Source organism: Phasianus colchicus, chromosome 12, assembly GCF_987193195.1.
Source record: "Phasianus colchicus chromosome 12, bPhaCol1.hap1.1, whole genome shotgun sequence".
NCBI lineage: Eukaryota > Metazoa > Chordata > Aves > Galliformes > Phasianidae > Phasianus > Phasianus colchicus.
Genome location: NC_143447.1, coordinates 11801332 through 11821794, shown reverse-complemented (window position 1 = coordinate 11821794; position 20463 = coordinate 11801332). Strand labels below are relative to the sequence as shown.

The 20463-nt window shown below is 39.5% G+C and overlaps 1 protein-coding gene across 3 annotated transcripts in view; it reads right to left on the bottom strand.

The window, feature by feature from the left end:
- SH3GL3 (SH3 domain containing GRB2 like 3, endophilin A3) overlaps positions 1 to 20463 on the bottom strand; it is a 91476-nt gene that overhangs the window by 12285 nt on the left and 58728 nt on the right. For all 3 annotated transcript variants that reach the window (XR_016470396.1, XM_090148967.1, XM_031587694.2), the window contains 5 exons: positions 5134 to 5202; positions 4555 to 4627; positions 2892 to 3035; positions 1916 to 2049; positions 352 to 510 (listed from right to left, as the gene is read on the bottom strand). Coding sequence is in view for 2 of the 3 variants with exons in the window: in XM_090148967.1 (XP_090005093.1) it covers positions 352 to 510; positions 1916 to 2049; positions 2892 to 3035; positions 4555 to 4627; positions 5134 to 5202 (579 nt within the window). In the remaining variant the exon portion in view is untranslated. The remainder of the gene's footprint in view (positions 1 to 351; positions 511 to 1915; positions 2050 to 2891; positions 3036 to 4554; positions 4628 to 5133; positions 5203 to 20463) is intronic.

The following is a 20463-nucleotide window of genomic DNA, read 5'->3' as shown; positions in this document are numbered from 1 at the left end:
AATCAGTGCAGGTTACAAATCTCTTGCTCCCAGTTTAAGCAGCAGCTCTGTGACCATGTTAATCCCCATTCTTCCTCCCACTCATCTCCCTGCATTCTGTATGCAGACATTTCACTGCTCATGGATAATAAAGATACATGAAACCTCTGTGTCAGTCTTGTCTGACCCGCTGAATTCTTGAGTTCTTCCATGTGCCGCTGCGCACAAAGTTCCTCTCCAAGACAAGGAGAAAGGCACATTCTCTGCCTTCAGTCCTTGCCTTCTATAAAGGATGAGACGAGCTTCATCCAAACCCACATGCATTTCCCATCTGGATATACTGCAGTAAACAAAAACGAAGGACAGACTTACATCATTTTCTAAGAAATTGAACATGCTTCTTTCAGCTAGTTCCTTTGACTCCTCAAACTTTTCTACAGCTTGTTTAACTTCTTCATCTGGTATCTTTCCAAGACGTTTCTTTTTATAATCATAATCCAAACGCCGTCCTTCTAGTTTCTTCAAATGATGCTAAGTAAGACAGAACATTTAGGAGAAGGTTCAAATGAGATAGGCCCATACAAACTCATTGTGATTTAAGGAAGTCTCGTTTATGGATGTGATTACAGACACATGCAGAATCAAAAGAAACACCAGGCTCAGAGATTATCCAGCCCATTCCTTTGATCTAAGGCAGCATCAGGTATGTCCAGGACTGCATACATGAATACAATTTTAATTTGTGTATACTTTAAATAAACAGCCATCTGCTAAGGCTCAGGAAACTGGCTACCTTGATTTGCTAAACTTAGACATCCAGCTCTTGGAAAGGACTTTACTAAACTGTACAACATCTCAAATTGGATCCTGCTTCTAATTCAGAACATCTGAATGTGCCACCCTCCGCCTCCCCTGTTCTATACTTAATTCAATTTTACCTCTTGTATTATATGCAATATGACAGCTAACAGTTAAAGAGTTGTTTTCTCTTCTCATTCCCTAGGCAGTACTCCAACACATCTTATATTCTTACTTTCTTCGTTAGGTGTCAACTTGAGACTTCTATCTGACATCACTATGCAAGCTTTCTGTTGCCAAAAACGAGGGGACTGACAGACTTACAGAATGGACTGAGAGTGAGAGTAAAACACATTCATTAAAGCTAACATCAAACAATTTCTTTCTATCAGTTCAGAAGAACTACAGCTGAAAACAGTTATGTATCGTAAGAGACAGCTACAGATATCAAGGCACAGTTTCTGCCTTTTGCTATGCTTTTCACCTCCATTTACGTGTTAACAAATACACAAACTTTTGTTTCTGCATTTCATCAACTTGCTTATTACCAAAGTCTATTGGAATCAACAGACTCAGACGAGACTGCCTGGCTTTCTTTTGAATTGTCATTTTGTAAACAAAACCTCACTTTGAAGGTTAAAAATATGTTCCTCAGCATCCTATATTTTTTCCCATAGTGGAATATGGCACTCAGCAATTGATGGCACTTTTCAGATCATTCTGGAATTGCTCTGAATAGCCCTCTTCAACAATCATATTCAGCCTTTATAATAAGCAGCTATAGGTGACTGAGGCAGCAAGACTGAATAATGAGTCAAAGTAAATCACAACCTATTCACATGTTCAAATCAATTAATACCAAATGTTGATTAAAACAAAACAGTAGAAAAGGAATATAATTTTTCACTACCTTCTTGTACTGAACGTATAGGCAACATAGCAAACTGAGCGAGCTAGACTATGGTAAAAAACAGCCAGACATTAATTGTAAGCAGATTTCACCACTACTTTGCTAGAGAAATAAGCTTAAATGCAATGACATTTATTTACCTTTAGGTGTCCAAAAAAACCTCTAAGAGAACTGGAGCCTGATTGACTCTGATTATCGGTAAATGAAGCTTTACTCTGCACAACTTACCCCAATCTCTTTTAAATCTTTGTCCTGCAGTAACTGTAGGGGATCAATGAAATTTTGTTTGACATTAATATCAAGCGAGTCCTTCACCTCTGCCATTTGCTTCATGCTTTCACCAGCATCCAGCAGCGCAAGGCCTATGGTAAAGAATGTGCTACTTATCTCTCAATATACATGAAACAACAAATGCATCTTATAATAAAACTGAAGTGGGCACCTTTGCACTTGCTGTAGCCCTTGAAAAATAAGAAATAATGTTTGCTTTTTTCCTACAGAAAATTAGTACTGGAATATTCTGCTCCAAAGCATACCCTGTGTTCCTCTCCCCATCTCCTCTTAAGCCCTTCAAGAAAAACAAACAAAAACCGTATCTTATAATACAGTTCTTTCAAGGAGGTATATTTGTGTCTGCTGTAGGCCTTTGGAAAGTAACTGCCTTTCCCTCTCCCTCCTCCACCTCATCAAGAAAATCTTTACTTATCAGATATCATAGAATTGCCTGGGTTGAAAAGAACCTCAAAGTTTCAACCCTCCTGCTATGTGCAGGGTTGCCAACCACCAGACCAGGCTGCCCAGAGCCACATTGAATGCCTCCAGGGATGGGGCATCCACAACCTCCTTGGGCAACCTCCTGTTCCAGTGCGTCACCACCCTCTGTGTGAAAAACTTCCTTCTAATATCTAACCTAATACATTGCATATACGGATTGCTCTAAATTATTCTTTGGCAACTTAGAAACAAAACATTTGTCTTACTAATATCAACCATGAAACAGAATTAGTTACAGATAGAATCCAGCTGCAACAGAGGTGAACAAATACACAGAAGCATTAGGTATTATTATATCAATCATTCCCTAATCACTGTATTTAGCTTGCTCTCTTACCTGGATTAGCTATTTTACTAGGTTATGTCACTGAGTAATATTCTGTGAAGAACTTTACATGGAAATATTCTCAAAGGAGGTGCACAAACTCACCAAACATAGAATCATCGCCAAGCTCTCTGCCATACCGTATCATGCAGTCTCCTAGGAGTCCTTCTGTCTGAGGATAGCCTGTGGTTTTAACTTGTCCTCTTATCTTTGACATAGTGTTCAGCATTCCCAGCTTGGCTCTGTATGCTAAAAAGGACATGAACATGAAAAAGAACAAGAGTTATAAAAACAATTTTTATATTAATATATTTAAAGCAATAGATCATTTAACAAGCAATCTCACAAAGCAAGTCACTAAACTGGTTTGTATAGACCCATAAATCTTTTGTTGTCAGTATTTCATATTCAAAAGTTGAAGTAAGATTCCATTCAACAGTGAGGGTCATATGAAATTGCTTTATTCTCAGCTGGATGGGCAACATTTCTCCAGACCGATACACAGGGGGAATGCTTCCCACCTCTTGTGGATATTCACCAATATTCACATTCCCTTGGCTATTTCTGTTTATGAAGTCTATTAAAGACAGCGCAAATAGCAAACGCAGAATGGCTCATAAAAGTACAGCTAACTCCAACTTCACGCTCCTGCTTATGAGGACTTTGTAGGACTTCTTTCCCCCACTATTTTTGTGGTTCCAATACTCAAGGCAGTGATTTTTTTATTCTTGCAGAAAGGACAGATGCATGCAAATTAATTTATTTTGGGGCTGCTCATATCACGACAAAACCATGTGGGTATTCTTGGAACGTTTTCCAGTCTACTCCTACTATCAACTCAACAGCTACTTCAACATAGTAATAGCCAAGGGTAGGGCAATTCCTAAGAAATATAAGCCATGGATGGTTACTAGCTACATCTTGAATACCCTAGCTGGGCCTTGCTGAAGTGCTGAATAGTCTCATCATGTTGTAGACACAACCCACTAGTTGCTTCTCCTATAGACATTAGCAGCATATTGAATTTCTCTGGTGATGTGCATCTTGTAAGGTACCCAAAACAAACAGCTATCTCTGAAATCATCACATTCAGCAGACTAAACATGAATTCAGTCAGACAGTTCTCAAAAAAAAAAAAAAAAAAAAAAAGGCTCTTCCAACAGATGGTTTGGACAGTGATTCTAACTCTTAACAGATAATCTTTGTGATCAACAGTAAATGTAGATGTGTTGTCTTTCTTTTTTTCAAACCAAAATTTTAGAAACCTTTTAAAAGACTACTGAAAATCCACTCAGACTTTACAATATCCAGAAAAGGCAAAGTTTCACTCAGACACTGGGCAGGAATGTAACAGCCATGTTCCCCATAGCTACATAACCTGCAGTACCACCGATGTCATCAGTGCATGAGTTAAATTCAATGGCATTCTCTTCACTTCAGGGATCCACATCCCACTGCAGGAAATGCAGCACAAATAGGAACACCAATAGTGCTGTATTACCATCCAATACATGTCACACATACACACAACCTACACGTGCCCAGTAAGCACCACACAATGTGCAATCCTAGCTGAACACATCCCAGGATGCATGAATACTATATAGTTTCACTGCACAGTATGGTTCTTTGTACACATAGGTGAGGTACTCTAGGACATCCAGAAGCCTCACAAAAATGACCCAATCAGCTTTTATCCATTTAGGATGAAATTTGGAGTAAGAAGATAATTTTCAGCAAAATTTGACCCCAATTGTTACTACAGTACCTGGATTTGGCTGAAGATATTCTGTGGATTTTGACAGAAGCTCTGCCACAGCTTTATTTGTAACATCAATTTTCTGAAAAAGAAAAGTAACATTGTTAGTAAAAGCAAATCTATTACTAGAAATTTATAGTTTGATTAAATATCCTAATCCAGCTGCTTATGAAAATATAATTATATAAAGCAAATCTGGCAGCTTAAAATAAATGGCTATTTATATGTTTGTGACAAGATTGCACCAAAAATATGTGAATTGGCAGTTAGCACTAAGGAGAAGGAAAGGTTTCTATTAAAACAGGGGGAGCTACTTATCTTTCAGGCTCATCAGTCCTGAATACTGCTTATGCATTCCAGACTACATTTTCCTGCCAGCCCAACAGTTGTTACTATGACTGTTTCTCTCACCAGGTGAAAAAGATCAAAAATAGCCTAGCTCACAGTCTTGGGGTCAAGGCCATTTAAATCAGGAGTTTACACTATCTTCCCATTTATGTTTCTAAATGCTATAAAAATCTTTTATCTGCATTGTTTCCCTTTTTCTGCAATAGCAGAATTTTGAAAAACACATGTTGTTTTCCTTACCCTTTCCATCTCTTGAAATTCTTCATCTAATTTCGTTCCTTCTGCTCCACTTATCTTTTCACTGAACAGCTGTAAAAAGACAAGTTAAACAACAAAAAAATTGGTTGGATTTTTTTTTCTTTCTTTTTTTTTTTTTTTAGAGAATAAACATCTGTGAGAGTCACAAGAATTCACTCCAGGTTAGAAAATAACACAGCAACCATTTGTAACAACTGTGCAAGAGAAAAGAAGTCTTCCTTGTGGAAACGAAACACTGATTTCAATAGAAATAAAGAGGTTTGATCTGAATTTACAAAAATTTCTCTGAGGTGATGCTGCTAAACAAAAAATGACTTCTCATGCTTCACAGCTTGTACCCTAAAGCCACAGCTAACACAGCATATTTCAGGCACTGCGACCAGAGTGTGAGAGTAACCCTTCGGGGCACATTTTTCCAGCTCTACCTCTAAAAGCATTCTGGTCCCGTATGCCATTAAGTCTAAGGGTAAAGTCCTACTCCTCCTGATGGGAATAACACACTACGCAGTTCTGTAGATGGAACAGACTTGTGAAAGCTGCTGCACCGTGATCACTTGCGTGACTGAGCATGTTTATGATCCTGAAAACAAAAATGCCACACATCCTTCAGAAACTTTAAAGCATTAGTTTTAGTTTTAAATAGAGGATTTCAATCAACCTTCTTTAGACAGCTATAACGTTATCCAACTTTTGTATGAAAAGCTCCAGGGCATCAGACAGCAGCCCCAGGTCATGGCTGGGAATCAGCACTCAAGCAGCACCCCGCTGTCTGCTTCCTGCGTGCATGGCACCTGTATTGCAACAGAATGAAGAAAAACCAGGCAGACCTGTGTGAACCAGCCTTTGAAGCATCATTCCACAATGACACGAGTGGTAGAACACACATTCACCAAGTTTAAATGAGAAATTCCTATTTTTGCAGGAATTATCCTGGTAGATTGTAGTTTTAATGGACTCTTAGCACTGACTGTTCACAGCATGGTTTAAATCTGGGCCTAACTCCTTGACTGAGCCATTCACCAAACATGCCCCCAGTCATGTGTCTTGCTCATCCTCAGCACCTTCTGAAAGAGAATTTATCTCACTGTATTAAAAGGGCCTCAGAGACTTGCAGAATGTGAAAATAGGTCATGGATCTTTGCAGCACAGCACTTCTCTTCTGCAAGGCAGCCTGCACTGCACAGGTGTGCTGGGAGTGTGCTGCCTGGCCAAAACCCAGTGAGGAGCTGATGAAGCAGAGCTGGGAGCTGACCTTGTACCAGTATCACTGCTATCACACTGCCAAAAATTATACCTGCTTAAGGGAAAGTGTGAGTTCAGAGAGAACCACAGTGCCAATTACTTCTATAGCACTTGTGATTGTTATGCTTAATATGCCAAAGTCTGGACATTTTAAGAGATTTCTTTATTTATTTCCCGGAGCCCTGACAGAACAAACACAACAGCAGACCAGAGATGAAGCAACCCAGGTAGCAGTGAGTCTTTACAGCCATCACCTTGCTGCTGCAAGGCAGCACCACAGAGATGCAACCCAAGGTCATGCGTGGAGGGGACACTGCCCAGATCCCTGCAGGTCCATCTGAGGATATGGGATGAGATGGAGAGAGGTGCTCTTATAGAAGGTGAAAAGCAGCGCAGCAGAAACTGGGCAACTTCTCAATGCTGGCAGTGCACCCTTTTTCTGAGTAATGTAAATTCCTAAAATTATCCGTGCTATTTTCCACGGGTTCACACATCTTGCTTCTCTCCAGCAGGCACTGAGCAGATCAGTGGTTTTCTGAGACCTCTTCAGCAGCCTGGGGGCAGCAGGAGAATTATCCTTCTTCAGCTGAAGCTCAGAAATCCATGTTCAGTACCTACCCAAAACTGTCTCATTGCAAATAACCCATCTGTGTGTTGGCAAAGGATAAATACAGTGCTGTAGCACGACTGCTCAACTGTGAAAGAATAATTAATAATAAATTACCGCTCCAAATGACAACAGTGAAGCGTCCCATTCCTGGGACATTTCAACAAGAAGCACAGTGAAGGGTTAGAAAGTTCACTCACTAATGGCATTGACAGAGAACAAACAAACAGAAAAGCCCAACAACTCCATCGAGTCACTGGAAAACCATCAGATTCCTGTGCTGTTTTGCAGGACTGCAGCTGCAGAGCTAAGGTACCCAGTGGGAGCAGGGCCATGCTGGCAGACACGCCATGGCACCAAGCTGCACTGCCTGCCCCTGCCTTCACCTGCTCACATACTGCCCTGCATGGGTATTGCTGGTTTCTCTTCTGAAGCACTGCAAAACTCCTCGCTGTGTTCGAAATGGGTTACATTTAGCAACAGAGAGAGAAACTACTTGCAGCAGCCCTGAGTCACTTCTTACAAGAGGATCTCTGGGCTTGTTGAACCTGCAGGGAGCGAGGAGAGCACTTAAGTCAGGCCCAGAAGATCACAGAATAGCTGAGATTTTCTACGCATCAGCTTGCATCTCTTGTTCTCTGAATCTGCAATCATAGAATGGCTTATGTCGAAAGGGACCTTAAATATCATTGAGCTCCAACCTGCTCAGGGCCCCCATCCAACCTGGCCTTGGGCACCTCCAGGGATGGGGCATCCACAGCTCTGGGCAGCAGTGCCTGGGCCTAGAAGAGATTAAGTAAGTACCCACCGACAGGTAAAAGCCCCAGGCAGCCTGCTCTGAAAGGAGCTTCCCATGGGAGGCTGCAGCAGATGTTCTTGGAGGACCCTCCCAACATACCTGGCCAATTCTAAATCCGCACTTACAGGGATGTGCAAATGCAACTGCCCAGATTAATCCCTTACAGTCTCTAAACTGTTCTGAGCTTCTGACAGTAAAAATTGTTATAAAATTCTAATGGCTATCATTAGACTTTACCACCACATCTTATTTTGTATTGATATTACCAGAACTTGCTTTACTATTCTCAAATTCAGAAGCAACGGTTTTTTCTCTGATCATACTGAATTCAGGAGTTGTGAAACTTGTACTACTATTCTTTCATTTAAAAGCCATAGAATAACAAATTAATTATTGAAAATGGATGCATAAATGGAGACAGCTGCCAAGCGTTAGTTCTCTATCTGCTAAGCATCATTTAGATGCATTGTATCAAGCTGCAGAATGCTTTGAACCTAAGTTGGCATGCTTCTACTACAGAGTGGTGTAATTACGAGGGAATACCTATCAGTTTTTATGTGACAGCTCAAAGGCAAAACTACTGCTGGCACATAAAGCACACACCTTGTGGGGACTTCATCTGCATGGGAAGAATCCTCACCTTTACTTCCAACTTAGGAAACCAGGTGCCATGGTGCTGAACCCCTGGATGGGGACAGAGCCAAAATGCTGGGCCTGAAGCTAACGCCATTCATCGGTCATGCTTCTGGTGAAGCTCATTAGAGTTCCTCTAGATCAATATTTGTGCCCAGAAAATAGCTCCACACCTATGAAATGATAAAGATTTCTTCCTCTCAGATGTTGGCCCTGCTCCCTCCATCGCACTTGATTTGCTAAGACTTAGAGAGGTACCACAACAGCAAACCTCCGCGTAACAATTCACTACAAAACCTGTAGGCCCTGTAAGACAGAAGACCTTTTTGAATAAAGAAACTTGTACACAAGTGATCCTTGGCTGTAACTTTTTCCTAGAGCCTACTCCTCTTTGTAGTAATAAAGAATTGAACAGGATGTTGTATTAGATTATCTAAAAGATCTCATGGGCTCAATGTGAAACTTTCTGGGAAGGCAAATCTGAAGAAAAAAAGGAGTTTGGATAAAAACACTTCAGCTATTATTTCTATTTGAGCTCTGTATATCCAACAAAATGCAAATTGCAGTTCTGTTAGTCTTAGAAACCTGCAAATATCTATCTTCTAAGGAATTTCTATTCCAAATTCTCCGAGAAAATATTTTTTCCATAAACATAATATCCAGATTTTATTCTCACATCTCTTCGTTATTTTAATTTCTTTGAGGTAATGTCACTTTCTTCTCTCGTCTCTTCTCTCATCTCGTAATGAAGCAAGGGTCTATCACACAAGTTATCTTCAGTTTAAACTGAAGCCCACACCTCAACAAAACTTAATGAAAAAGGTCTCAAGGTCCCATCTAATTTTTCACTGCTTTTTATTTGAAGTATGTTAAGATTTACACCTTTTAACTGCACAAGAATGGTGAACTTCTCCATTCTCACAGGGGCTGTGAAAATGCCCAGAAAAAAAATGCTGTCTTTTCCAATGCTTTGTATATTGCATCCACTAAATTTAAACACTATTCTCTTTCGTATTTCACTAAGGAAGGTTACTGAATGCCAGAAACTGCCAAAAAGACTGAAGACCAATAGAGAGATGATAAAAATCTCAGAACAATTACCCTATTTCTTATATATCCACTGGGCATTTTGTGACATCAGTTGATATTACCAAGCCAATAAATACCTGCACACATGCTCTGACCTTCTTTTTCACTTGTTTTGTCTTTTTTTTTTTGCAACAGATAATTGAACCATCAGAGTTTTTTTGTTCTTGAACTCCACTTGTTCCATCAGTAGCTGAGCAAGTCCTTAATTAGCCAGCAATTGTCTTGTCCAGTACTGGCAGAGAAATCATCAAAAAGTATTTCAAGACGTACTGAATGAAAGGTATTGCATCCTATTAAAGACCAGAGAGTTTTTAATGACCCTTCACCAAGTAACAGCATTTAATTTGTTCAGAATCAGTTGTTGAAATTATCTGCTGAAACTTTAATGGGATGGAAAATTCGTTTGGTTGCCATAAATATGCACAGTACCAAACCCAGGAGGCAAAACCTACATTTTAAGGCAGAAAAATATTTTAACGAAAAAGCCAAAGCTATGAAAATACTTTCTCCATAAAAACAGAAATAAGCAATCAATTGGGAAAAGTAGTAGATTCATCCCAAAGTTAATACAGAGAAAGCCAGGAAATACTATAACTATATGGCTACATTTCCCACAGAAACATTTTACTGGGCCAAAGTGCACAAATACATTAAGGCATATCTTTAAATACAGCTAAATTCTACATTCCTGTATGGTTAACACATAATAGCTACGTTTCTCTTAATAAATCATTAAAACTTTCAGTTCTTGTTCCGAAGCCACGTAATTGTTTTGTTTGGTGTTAAGCTGTTACAGAAGATTTAATGCAACATGGCAATACTAATGGCTTTCTGAAGAACCTTATTAAATGATATGCCTATCATAAACAATGGCAGGAGTAAGGTGGCTGGCAGGATTTCTTCTGGCTGAAGTAGAATCTCCTTGCAGTGTTTGCCCTCCTGAGAGGAGAGGGATTATTTCTTTCCCTTTTCCACAATGCTCATTCAGATTGCAGAACCAAGATGCCAGACTTTCTTCCAGATCAAAAGTCCTCTAACTTCAAACATCTGTCATCCTCTGTTTTGTGCTTCCAGGCTCCTCTACAGTGCGATGTATATTCGCTGTTTTTTCTCCTTCCCATGGCCCTGAACTGAGAAGCTAAATTAGGATGCACATCTCCAACACAGACCTAAACAAAGAACAAAAGAGACAGTGCTCTTTGCTCCTGCAACAGCAGCAGGGGATGCCAGCGCCAAGCAGGTACGAGAACAACGGCCTCTTCAGATGTCTCAGCCTGCACAAGGAATGTCCCAGGAAGGGGCCCACAGCCATGCAGACACAACAAGCCTGGAGCCACAGAATGTGGAGGATCATCTCCAAATGAAAATGGATACCCTACACCTAAACAAACATTTTCTCAGGCTCTTGGAAAAATACAGCAGGGAAAAAAGATTACAAAAATGTACCTGAGGACATTCCTTTAGCTATACTGACACAGCTCACGCCATCCAAATGCTTTGGAGAAAATCCAACAACCTCTTATTTCAGGGGCTAAGCACTGAACAATGGCAACAACTCCCTTGTTGCCTCAGTACGCTGTGTTTTCAGAGAAAACAGGAATATTATTGGTCTGGTATACTCGAAAGAAAAGATTTACTCCACCCCAAAAAATAAATTAGGGGTCTTCTACAAAGTGCATATATTTGTTTTGCAAATACAGAGCACTCTGGCTTACCTCCTGCAAATCAGCTACACTTGCACTTTAACAGGCACTTATGTGCATTGCTGGACCAAGACCAGAGTGCTCAGTACCTCACTGTATCAGCTCTAAGGGCCAGCACCTTTTCAACAAATACTCGACAGCTTTATTTTCTACTAAATTTTAGGCAACACCAGCACTGATTTCTCCAAAGCACTTGGGGAATTAGTCACAATCATTTCTGACAGCAACAGTGAGAAATGTTTTTTGAAAAAAATAACCAAGAAGCTAACAAGGCCCTACTGCTGCTAAATGCAAATAAGGGAGGGGAAGAAGATGTCCCTGAAAATAAAATGCTTGTTACTGCTCTCATGGCCATGTCAGCATATAAAATTTCTCTGAAATCAATAGTATGTTGATTTCAGCTCATATGTAGATGTTTAAGGAGTGAGGGTAACAGTTTGTCTAAAATGTAATACAAGGTTTCTGAATGGGTGAGGTGTTAACACTAATTAAAAATTATAATCATGTTTGCAAACAGAGATTAAAACAACATTATGGCAGTATCTACTGCAGAGTACGTTTCTATATGAATGCAGGGAGACGGACAAAAAGGTGTTACATCCAACGGAATGAATCTCTTCTAACTCCCCATCCATCACATACAGCTGAATCAGAGCTTCACAGGAACACATCCATGGCCACAGGAATTCACGTCCCAGCATTTTACCAAAGAGCTCTATTCCCAGATACTCCAAGTAGAAATAGAAATTCTGAGCTAGTATGCGTTCAAGCAAAGCTCATGGCTATGCTCACTGTCTCGAGGGCATCTGAGCTTCACTTGGGGATTTGTGATGGATCCACCAGCAAATCCTGTCCCAGTAACAAACAAAAATCAAAATACCAAAGAGGTATGTAGGTTTTAAATATATGTATATATACACACACACGCATGCAGGTAAGGCATTTAAGAAATAGAGATGTGCTATATTTGAGGACTTGCTAAGATATGTTTCACTGAAATATTTCTTAAATTGTATTTTTTAAAATTGGAATATTTATCAATATGAAAAACAAGAACTGAGCTCCACTTCATTGTAAGAGCACAGACTTTTGTAGGAATTCTATTTTGTACTGAAAACAAACAAAGCCCAGATCTCTATAAGGATATCAAAAATCTCCAGGGACTGCTTCCCAAGACAAACATTACCTTCTCTAAGAAGAGATCTCTGAAACACAAAGTTCAACAAACAATAAGTATAAGTAAAGCTTTTGTAATCATAAGGAACATTATCTCACTGATATATACAAACTGTTGATTCAGTTATTTGTAGTTTCTGACACAAACAGAACCCACAAGGTTGCAATAGATTATTTTTAGGAAAACAGGTGAACTGAGGTATGAAAGTACATGAAAGACAAAGAGGAACAGAAGGGAATTCTGTTTGTGTGCAACTCGCAGGAAACAGGGATCTGCAGATCTCCTGCACACTGACATTGTGCTGTGACATCAAGTCAGCCACGAGCACCTTGCCCTTAACGGGTTCCATGCAAGCCAGTCTTCCACAGCTGGATATGACCCAAAGTGCAGGGAAAGCCCATGCAGCAGGCAGCTGCAACTGCTACAGACAGCTCTACAGCTGCCAGCATCAGCAAGAATGGACTCAGTCCATCAGAACTCCCCATATTCTTTAAAAAAAAAAAAAATTTCAATTGACAACATGGAATGCAAGGCCCGCAGCTGCCATGCTGAGTCAACCAAAGCCACAGGGGCTGAGCTGCAACTGTACAGTCCTGGCAATGGCTCAAAAGTGGCAGCTCAGCTTTATTTAGCAAGGAAGCTCAAATTGTGCAAGCCTTGTATTCTGGGATCAAGAAAGCCCTGGCAAGCATTTGTACCTGCAGAAACTTTTGAGTAATTACATCCTTGCTGATCCAGGATTTTCAGCAGGCAAACTAGATGCAAGTCATAGAGATAACCCACACCACCTCTTTCAGCAAAAAAAAAAAAAAAAAAAAAAAAGAAAGAAAGAAAGAAAGAAAAAGAAAATACATGTATATTTTTAACTGACTGATCAATTGCAGGTTCTGCTGTAAAATTAATGGTGCTAGAAACTCATAGTCACGTAATAAGTATTCCCACTGACTCGAATTCTTTTACATGCAGTTCTGTATGCAGCACTTTGTGCTATCTCCCCCAATTTAAAATCAATTCATGTGAACAAGAACTGCTGAAGACACCTTGGTATATCTTAAAATGTACTTAATCCAAGATTTATTTGCTTAGGAAACCATGTTAAAGAAGAAAAACGCACTGAACATTAGAGCATGACATAAATGAGGTTATCGGCTGAGGAGTGCCACCTTTTCTTCGAGAAGGATTTACACAAGTGAAAAAGAAAAAGATTAAAAGAATATTAAGAGAGCAATGAGCTGATCAACCAACAAAGATTTTTGCATAGTTAAAACAAAAGTTTCAGCCACTTGGGAATGTTACCACAACAGAAATTTTTCAAAAGAGAAGGGCATGCTGCTTTGACAAAACTGAGTGCTTTACATAAAGACCTGCTGGTACTTACATATGAAAGGGCCGTTTCTACAAGTTCCTGGCAACTTTGCCAATCTTTCTGCTGTTGTGACTGAGATACATGGATTATTTTTTTAATTCCTGTTCTTTCAATCAAAATAAAAAGGAAACAGATAAAAGAAAAGCAGAGGTCTGAACAGACCTGGGAGATTCTGTGGAGTTGCTTTGGAAAATCCTCACCTCTAAAGCAAGGGGCAAACAATGTGGCAATACCTTGTGCTCTAATGAAACAGTTACAGCTGATAGAGTGACATGAAGTGATGGGAATTAAGCAATTAAGTTAGGGGTAAACACAATACAGTGTGCCAGTCATGGTTCTGAAGTTTATGAAATCATCAGTAACCTCTAATGAAGTATTCTTCATGACTCCATTTGCTTCTTGCTGTACTTTTAAAACCAGATTTTTTCACATCTACTGTCTCTGACAGCTACACTTGCATTTCATCCCATAAGACTCCTGTGCTCAAATTTATTTCTCATATGTAAAATTCCACGAAACTTCAGTTTGCACATTACAGCCCTAACACTCCTTCAAGTTGTTCTGCAGAAAGCTGGACACAAGAGGTCTGTGCCAGCAAGAGAATTTGAAGTAGGGTCAGGAATGCTGAATGTTTATTGTTACTTGGTCAATAATTAAAATCCTGTATGCAGCTGACCCTGCGAGTAATCAGGCAGCCTTATAATTAACCTTATTAACAAAACTTAGCTAAAATATTAGTAAATACAGACTGCGTAATCCAGACTTTTACAAGGATGTCTGTACATTGAGAATTGTGCTTGTTCATGGTTCTGGATTTCAGACTTTCTGCTCTAAGCAAGAACCACATGTCAGCCACTGCTATAGGTTTTGACGTTCCAGGAAAAGTGAGAAGCAAGTTGGTACAGACACAACCAAACATTAAGCTCCTAATATGCCAGGAATTTAGAGGCAGAAATGGAAAGCTAAGTACCTGATTGAATTTGAGGTAAACTGATGCTTTTGGCCACACAGTAAATAGCCAATAATTCCACAGCTAGAATGCCAGCATCAGATCACCATTCTTTCCCTGAAGAATGCCATCTATGTTCTGATTCTATTAAAAGAATAGAACAAAAAATGACAGGAAAGAAAAACACGAGCAAAACAGCAGTTCTGAAATAGCTCAGTAGCTCATCAGACTGGGATGGAATGTTATTTCCTATCAAACTGAGTGTGCTTTTGTATCAAAAGAGCAGAATTAATCAACAGCTTTCACACACATACATGAAACCCAAGAGGCATTCGAGACCCGGATGCTTTTGAAAATCTCACCACGTGCTTATCTAAATCTCAAGGCATTTAAATACTTCTCAGAAGTCTGGCTCATGAGACTCAGAAGTGCACCCAACTCAGAACACAGCCAAAACATGAGCTCTGTTTAATTTCAGATTCAAGTCATAAAAAGCTGACAGTGGCTAAACTAACAACTACTTTATTATTATCACTTAATGCCTTCTTAAACAATATTTTCTCCTTGCGTTTCTTCTATTAAAACATAGCAGAAGGTTCCCTTATTTGAAATCACAAATAATGGCTGCTTGTGTACTTTTTTTTTTTTTTTTTTTTAAGATCTGTGCAGACACAACTTAGCAGAACCAGAAGTCATAGAGGATGTGAAGTAATCATTTTGACAACCTGCAAACACGTTTCCATAAAAGTAAACTACATGTTTGAAAATTACACTCTGGAAGATCCACAACTCACACAACAGAGCTCAGATGGATGGCTCACAGCTCATAAGATCTCTGCTAGCTCAAATGAACAGACACGTTTTGCAAAGAAACTGTGGTCTGATGGCAGTCCTACCTACACAAGAGGCGCGTGTAACAATACTAAATTATAAGAGCTTCCATTTTCTACACCACTCTTTTCCTGCAATGGATTCAGAAATTGCTTCAGGGACTTTCCAGCCCCTCCTCCTTTTGTTACCTCTCAAATCCCAGTCATCTGCAGTAGTAAAATTAGCTCAGCTTGGCACTTCTCTTACTTAAATCACTAGTGCCAGAGTTAGAAGAATAAAGCTTTACAGGAAATGGTGTGAAACTATAACTTTGGAAAGGGTTAAACATTTAGCACTTCAAAGCCAATTCATTTGAAATCCTATTTAAAAATTAGCACTTTAATTTTATATTTTATTTGTGAATCTGTAAGAATTCAGCTGTACTTTAACTAAGGCTTGCTGCAAACTCTCCTTTCAGCCTGAGGATCCCAGTCTCCAAGCCTTGGCAAGAAGAGATCCATGGCTGTGCTGACCATCCTCGGACAGCCAGCACAGCTCTGATAGTGGAAAATAGGCACAGGGATGAAAGGTGTTCCTGGGAAGAAGGGATGCAAGCAGTCCAGTTCTCTAGACAGAACCAGCTGGGTTCCCACAGAGCTCCACTGACAATTAAAAGCTCGCTGAAGCTCCCAATGCAAGACCAAGTAGATAAACTGGGGAAAAGAAAGCAAAACTGGTGTTTCTCTGAACCACCAAGGTTAAATCAATGCCACAAACACAAATTCTAGGGCCAAAACCTGGACTTTGTTAGCGTATCATCATGGACTGCTTAAGAACTGAAACAAGAAGCAGAAAAAGGACGAACAAGAAAATCGCTTTACCACAGACAACGATTGTGTTACACACAGCTCTGTGCCAGGGGCAGTCAGTCCTGTTAAGGTACTAAACTCCTGTCAGGTTTTCCTGGCAGCCCTATTTGCATGCTCTCCTCACATCACAGTACATAATTGCAGAGCTGTCACCTTCCCCCTGCTCTTGAGTATTTCTTTTAAGCTTTGCAGATTTTCCCTCAGAGAAATTAAGCAAGACAAGCACTGATCACAGGTAGCTCTGCACATCTTTCTTTCTCCCCAACACCATTTAAACGAGGAGAATTCAAGTCCCTTTCTATAGTTTTTATACATCCTTCATATTTTAGGGCTAGTAATAACCATATTCATCCCTTACATTCACCTGTTTGCCTTCCAATTTAGTCTCTTTTCCCCAGTACTGGTTTTCCATTTAGTCTGTCCTCCTAGTCACGTTAGCCTTCTGTATGACTTCTATCTCTTTACCTCTTCTTGGTTTCTTAGAGTTCCCTTTCTATTATGACACGTTTCTCTCTCCATCTGTGGTATTTGTAAGCCCCTGTTCCAACCCCACACAAATCATGTGCACACAGAGAGAAACATAAAAATAAATCTTTCCTATTAATTTTCTTCCACAAATAGGTCTTCAAATAGGTGGCTTCATGAAAGATTCCAGGATACCGTAGATTGAGTGTTACAGCCATCTAGAGCCCATTTCCCATGAATGCTGAAGCACAGTTCACACACAAAATATTGACACCACTGAAGCACAGAAATTTCAAAGAAAAAGAGGACTTTTCTTACTTTAAAGTCAGTAGGATTGTATTGGGATAAAGAGGCACTGGTGTAAAACAAAGGCTGATTTTGAACACAGCAAGTTTTTGGTCTTATTACAATCTACTTATTGTGTCCATCTTATATAATGCAAAAATAAAGTTATCAGCATAGTCATAAGTCCAAAGTACTTATCACAGCACTCCAACAACACACCCTGCTGCACGATTTGAGGGTTCAGATGTCAGGCAAAAGCAACTCTCCAGTGTGCAAGTCCAGATGCAAAGCAAAGCACTTCATTCCATCTTCAGAGCAAGACTCAAACCCAGCTTAAATAAACAACACTGATTTTCCTCCTTGTAGACAAACGGGGAAAGCCAGCTTACAGCTTATGCTTTTGTACGGTTAATATTTCTCATTTACCTTCCAAAACCAGCTTGAGATTAGAGCCACTGCAGCAAGATTTGTTTTTCCTTTTTCTAGTTTGTTCCATTTCATTTTGGGATACGCGTGTATTCACAATGAACTGAAACCAAACCAAGTATTGCTGAGCTACCACAGTCTCCAAGCAAAACACATCACTCACTATTTCTAAATTTGAAGTTATTTTTTCTGCACCATCACCCCACGATGTATTGCCACTGCAAAAGAAGCAGTACAGTTTCCTATGACTGCAAGTCACAGTCAGTAGCACAGTGATACAGGACAGAAAGAGAAGTGCTTTGCTGCTTCTTATCTTGTCAGTATTACAGTTTCTAATATTTTCACAGTGTGTCTTGTTTGGGACAGCAGAGTCCCCATTCATTTCTTTCTTAGAAATATGACCAAGGCTTATCAGACAGGTGTCTTTGTACCTTTCAAAATATCACACATCCTACAGCAACGTCCATATAAAATATTGCTTAGTTTAAACTCCTTGACATACTCTGTAACTGCAGTTAAAGATCAGCTCCTATGTATGAAGTCTGTTCCTAGAGACTGTTGGTTTGTATCGGCACAGGTATACACAAGTGTTGAAAAACAGGTCCATGGTACTATAGTGAAAATTGTAATATAATGTTTTATTTCACTATAGTATTGTTTTTATTGCAATGAATGTACATAAATTAGCAAAGGAATTCAAGGTACCATATATATATATATGTTGTGCAGGTACCTTGAATATATATATATATTTGTTTTTTAAATAAAAAGCTCATTTATATATTCAGGTTGGATATTAGGAACAACAACTTTTCTGAAAGAGCAGTTGGGCACTTGAACAGACCACCCAGGGAGGTGGTGGAGTCACCATCTCTGGAGGTGTTCGAGAGCCAAGGAGATGTGGCACTGAGGGATGTGGTCAGTTCACAATATTGGTGGCAGGTGGATGGTTGGACCTGATGATCTTAGAGGTCTTTTCCAAACCTAATGATTCTACATTTAATGATTTTCCAACCTATGATTCTATATTTATATGTATTGACATAAACTCAATTAGAACATAATTCATGGTAAGTATGTAAGGCCATTCTTATGTCAGTTAAGCCCGTTTGAGTTAGTTAATTCAGGTTTAAACAGCAGAGGAAAAGTAACTTGGCTTTTATCTCTAAATTCTCTTCCACCTCAGTGTTTGATATAGATTGATAAAGGCTTGCAAATCTGATGGACACATTTTTGGCAGTGCAGATGTAATTCCATGCCTATTAGACAGCTTAGCAGTACATGTTCATTCAACAGTTTGTGAACTATTTTCCTAAGTCACCAATTTCCTACCTTGAGATTTACAGTCACACAGCAAGAGCCTGCTTTGTGTCTAATAGGGGTACATTATGAATGAGACCTTGAGGAATTGCTCCAGATGTACGTGTGTCCCTTCTGGCCTTGCCATCAGTATGTATTCATCCTATGAAACTGTTCATAATTAAAATCACATAAATGATGATAACTCATCCCACCTTCTCTCTTAAGTGTTCTCTCACCAGCCTTCCCCAGAAGGAACTGCACATAATTCTGTTCTCTCCAGTACTCTGCTCAAGTTCATACCTATGTCCTTTTATTGAAGTGAAAGACTGGATTACACTTAATTTATATAGTCTCTAACTCAAGGTTGAAGGAATGAAGAGTCCCAGGACAGCAAATGCTGTAACAAGCATCCCAGAGAAGACTACGTTCTTGCTGATATTTTGAGAAACAGATAATAAAGAGAAACAGCTAAAAAGCTGTCTTTGCTTTCAAGGAGGGTCGCAGTAAAACTTTCCTCAAAAAGTTACTACTTATCAGCTTTTGTTTCTATCACCATGATATACACTGCTTATGACCGTTTCATTAACTTTGACCTTCTGCCTTTAAATGGCAGAAGTGCTTTCCCACAGACACATGGACGCTTGAACTTAAGGATACAACAGATAAGTGCAACTGGTTATATTAACTGCCCACACTACTTGCCAAACAGCTTATGAAGTGCTGTAATGCCAGGTTCCAGAGAAGCAGAATGGCCTGAATTCTCAATCATCTGCACGAGTGAAGGACTCCAGTTGGAGGTCTGTCACTTGGACAAAACATCATGCATTCAATTCTTCAGATTTGAAGTGGAACTCAAGTCTCCTCCTGCCTTCAGATCTGTCAGCAAAACATGTTTTGATTTAAGCTTTAAGTCAGACCCTGGAGCAATGTGAGTTAAGATTACTAGACAAATACATGAGCTAGAAGCATACATCATGATTAATATTTGAGCAGAAAATGTTTTAAGGAATTTATTCTACCACTTCTACAAGGCTACAAAATGGTTTTTTTTTTCCCTCATAAAATGCATACACTATTCATTTAATACCATTTTCTCTACTAATCTTCAACAAAAAATGTTAAACAATCAGTAATTATATGCAGATAATTTTGGCAAGACCCTCCATTGTCATTGCAACAGTGCTGCCTTTTCTTTCCTACAACATATAGTTGTAGGCTTCCTAATTATGTGTTTGTTATTCATTTTCAACATTAGCATGGAGTTGAAGAACTAGATACTGAATCACATGAAAAGGAATGTGTTGTACGATTAAAGGAAAAAAAAGAAAAGAGCAGCTGTCATCAAGCAGCAGCTTGATTACAGCAACAGAGTGCTAGCACAGCGCAACTGCAGAGGGCTGGCATTTGCTTTTCCAAAGAGCTCTGGCCAAAGCAATTGAGCTCCAACAAAGAACAATTCAAGCACAGGGGGTTTTCCACCCTCTCTAGTTCCCCACAAATGAGCAGGACCACCCAAAGGTTATCAGAACTTGCTAGTTATGTCCCCAGACTACCTGCTGCAGCACAATCACTGTTCTGAAGATGGACGTT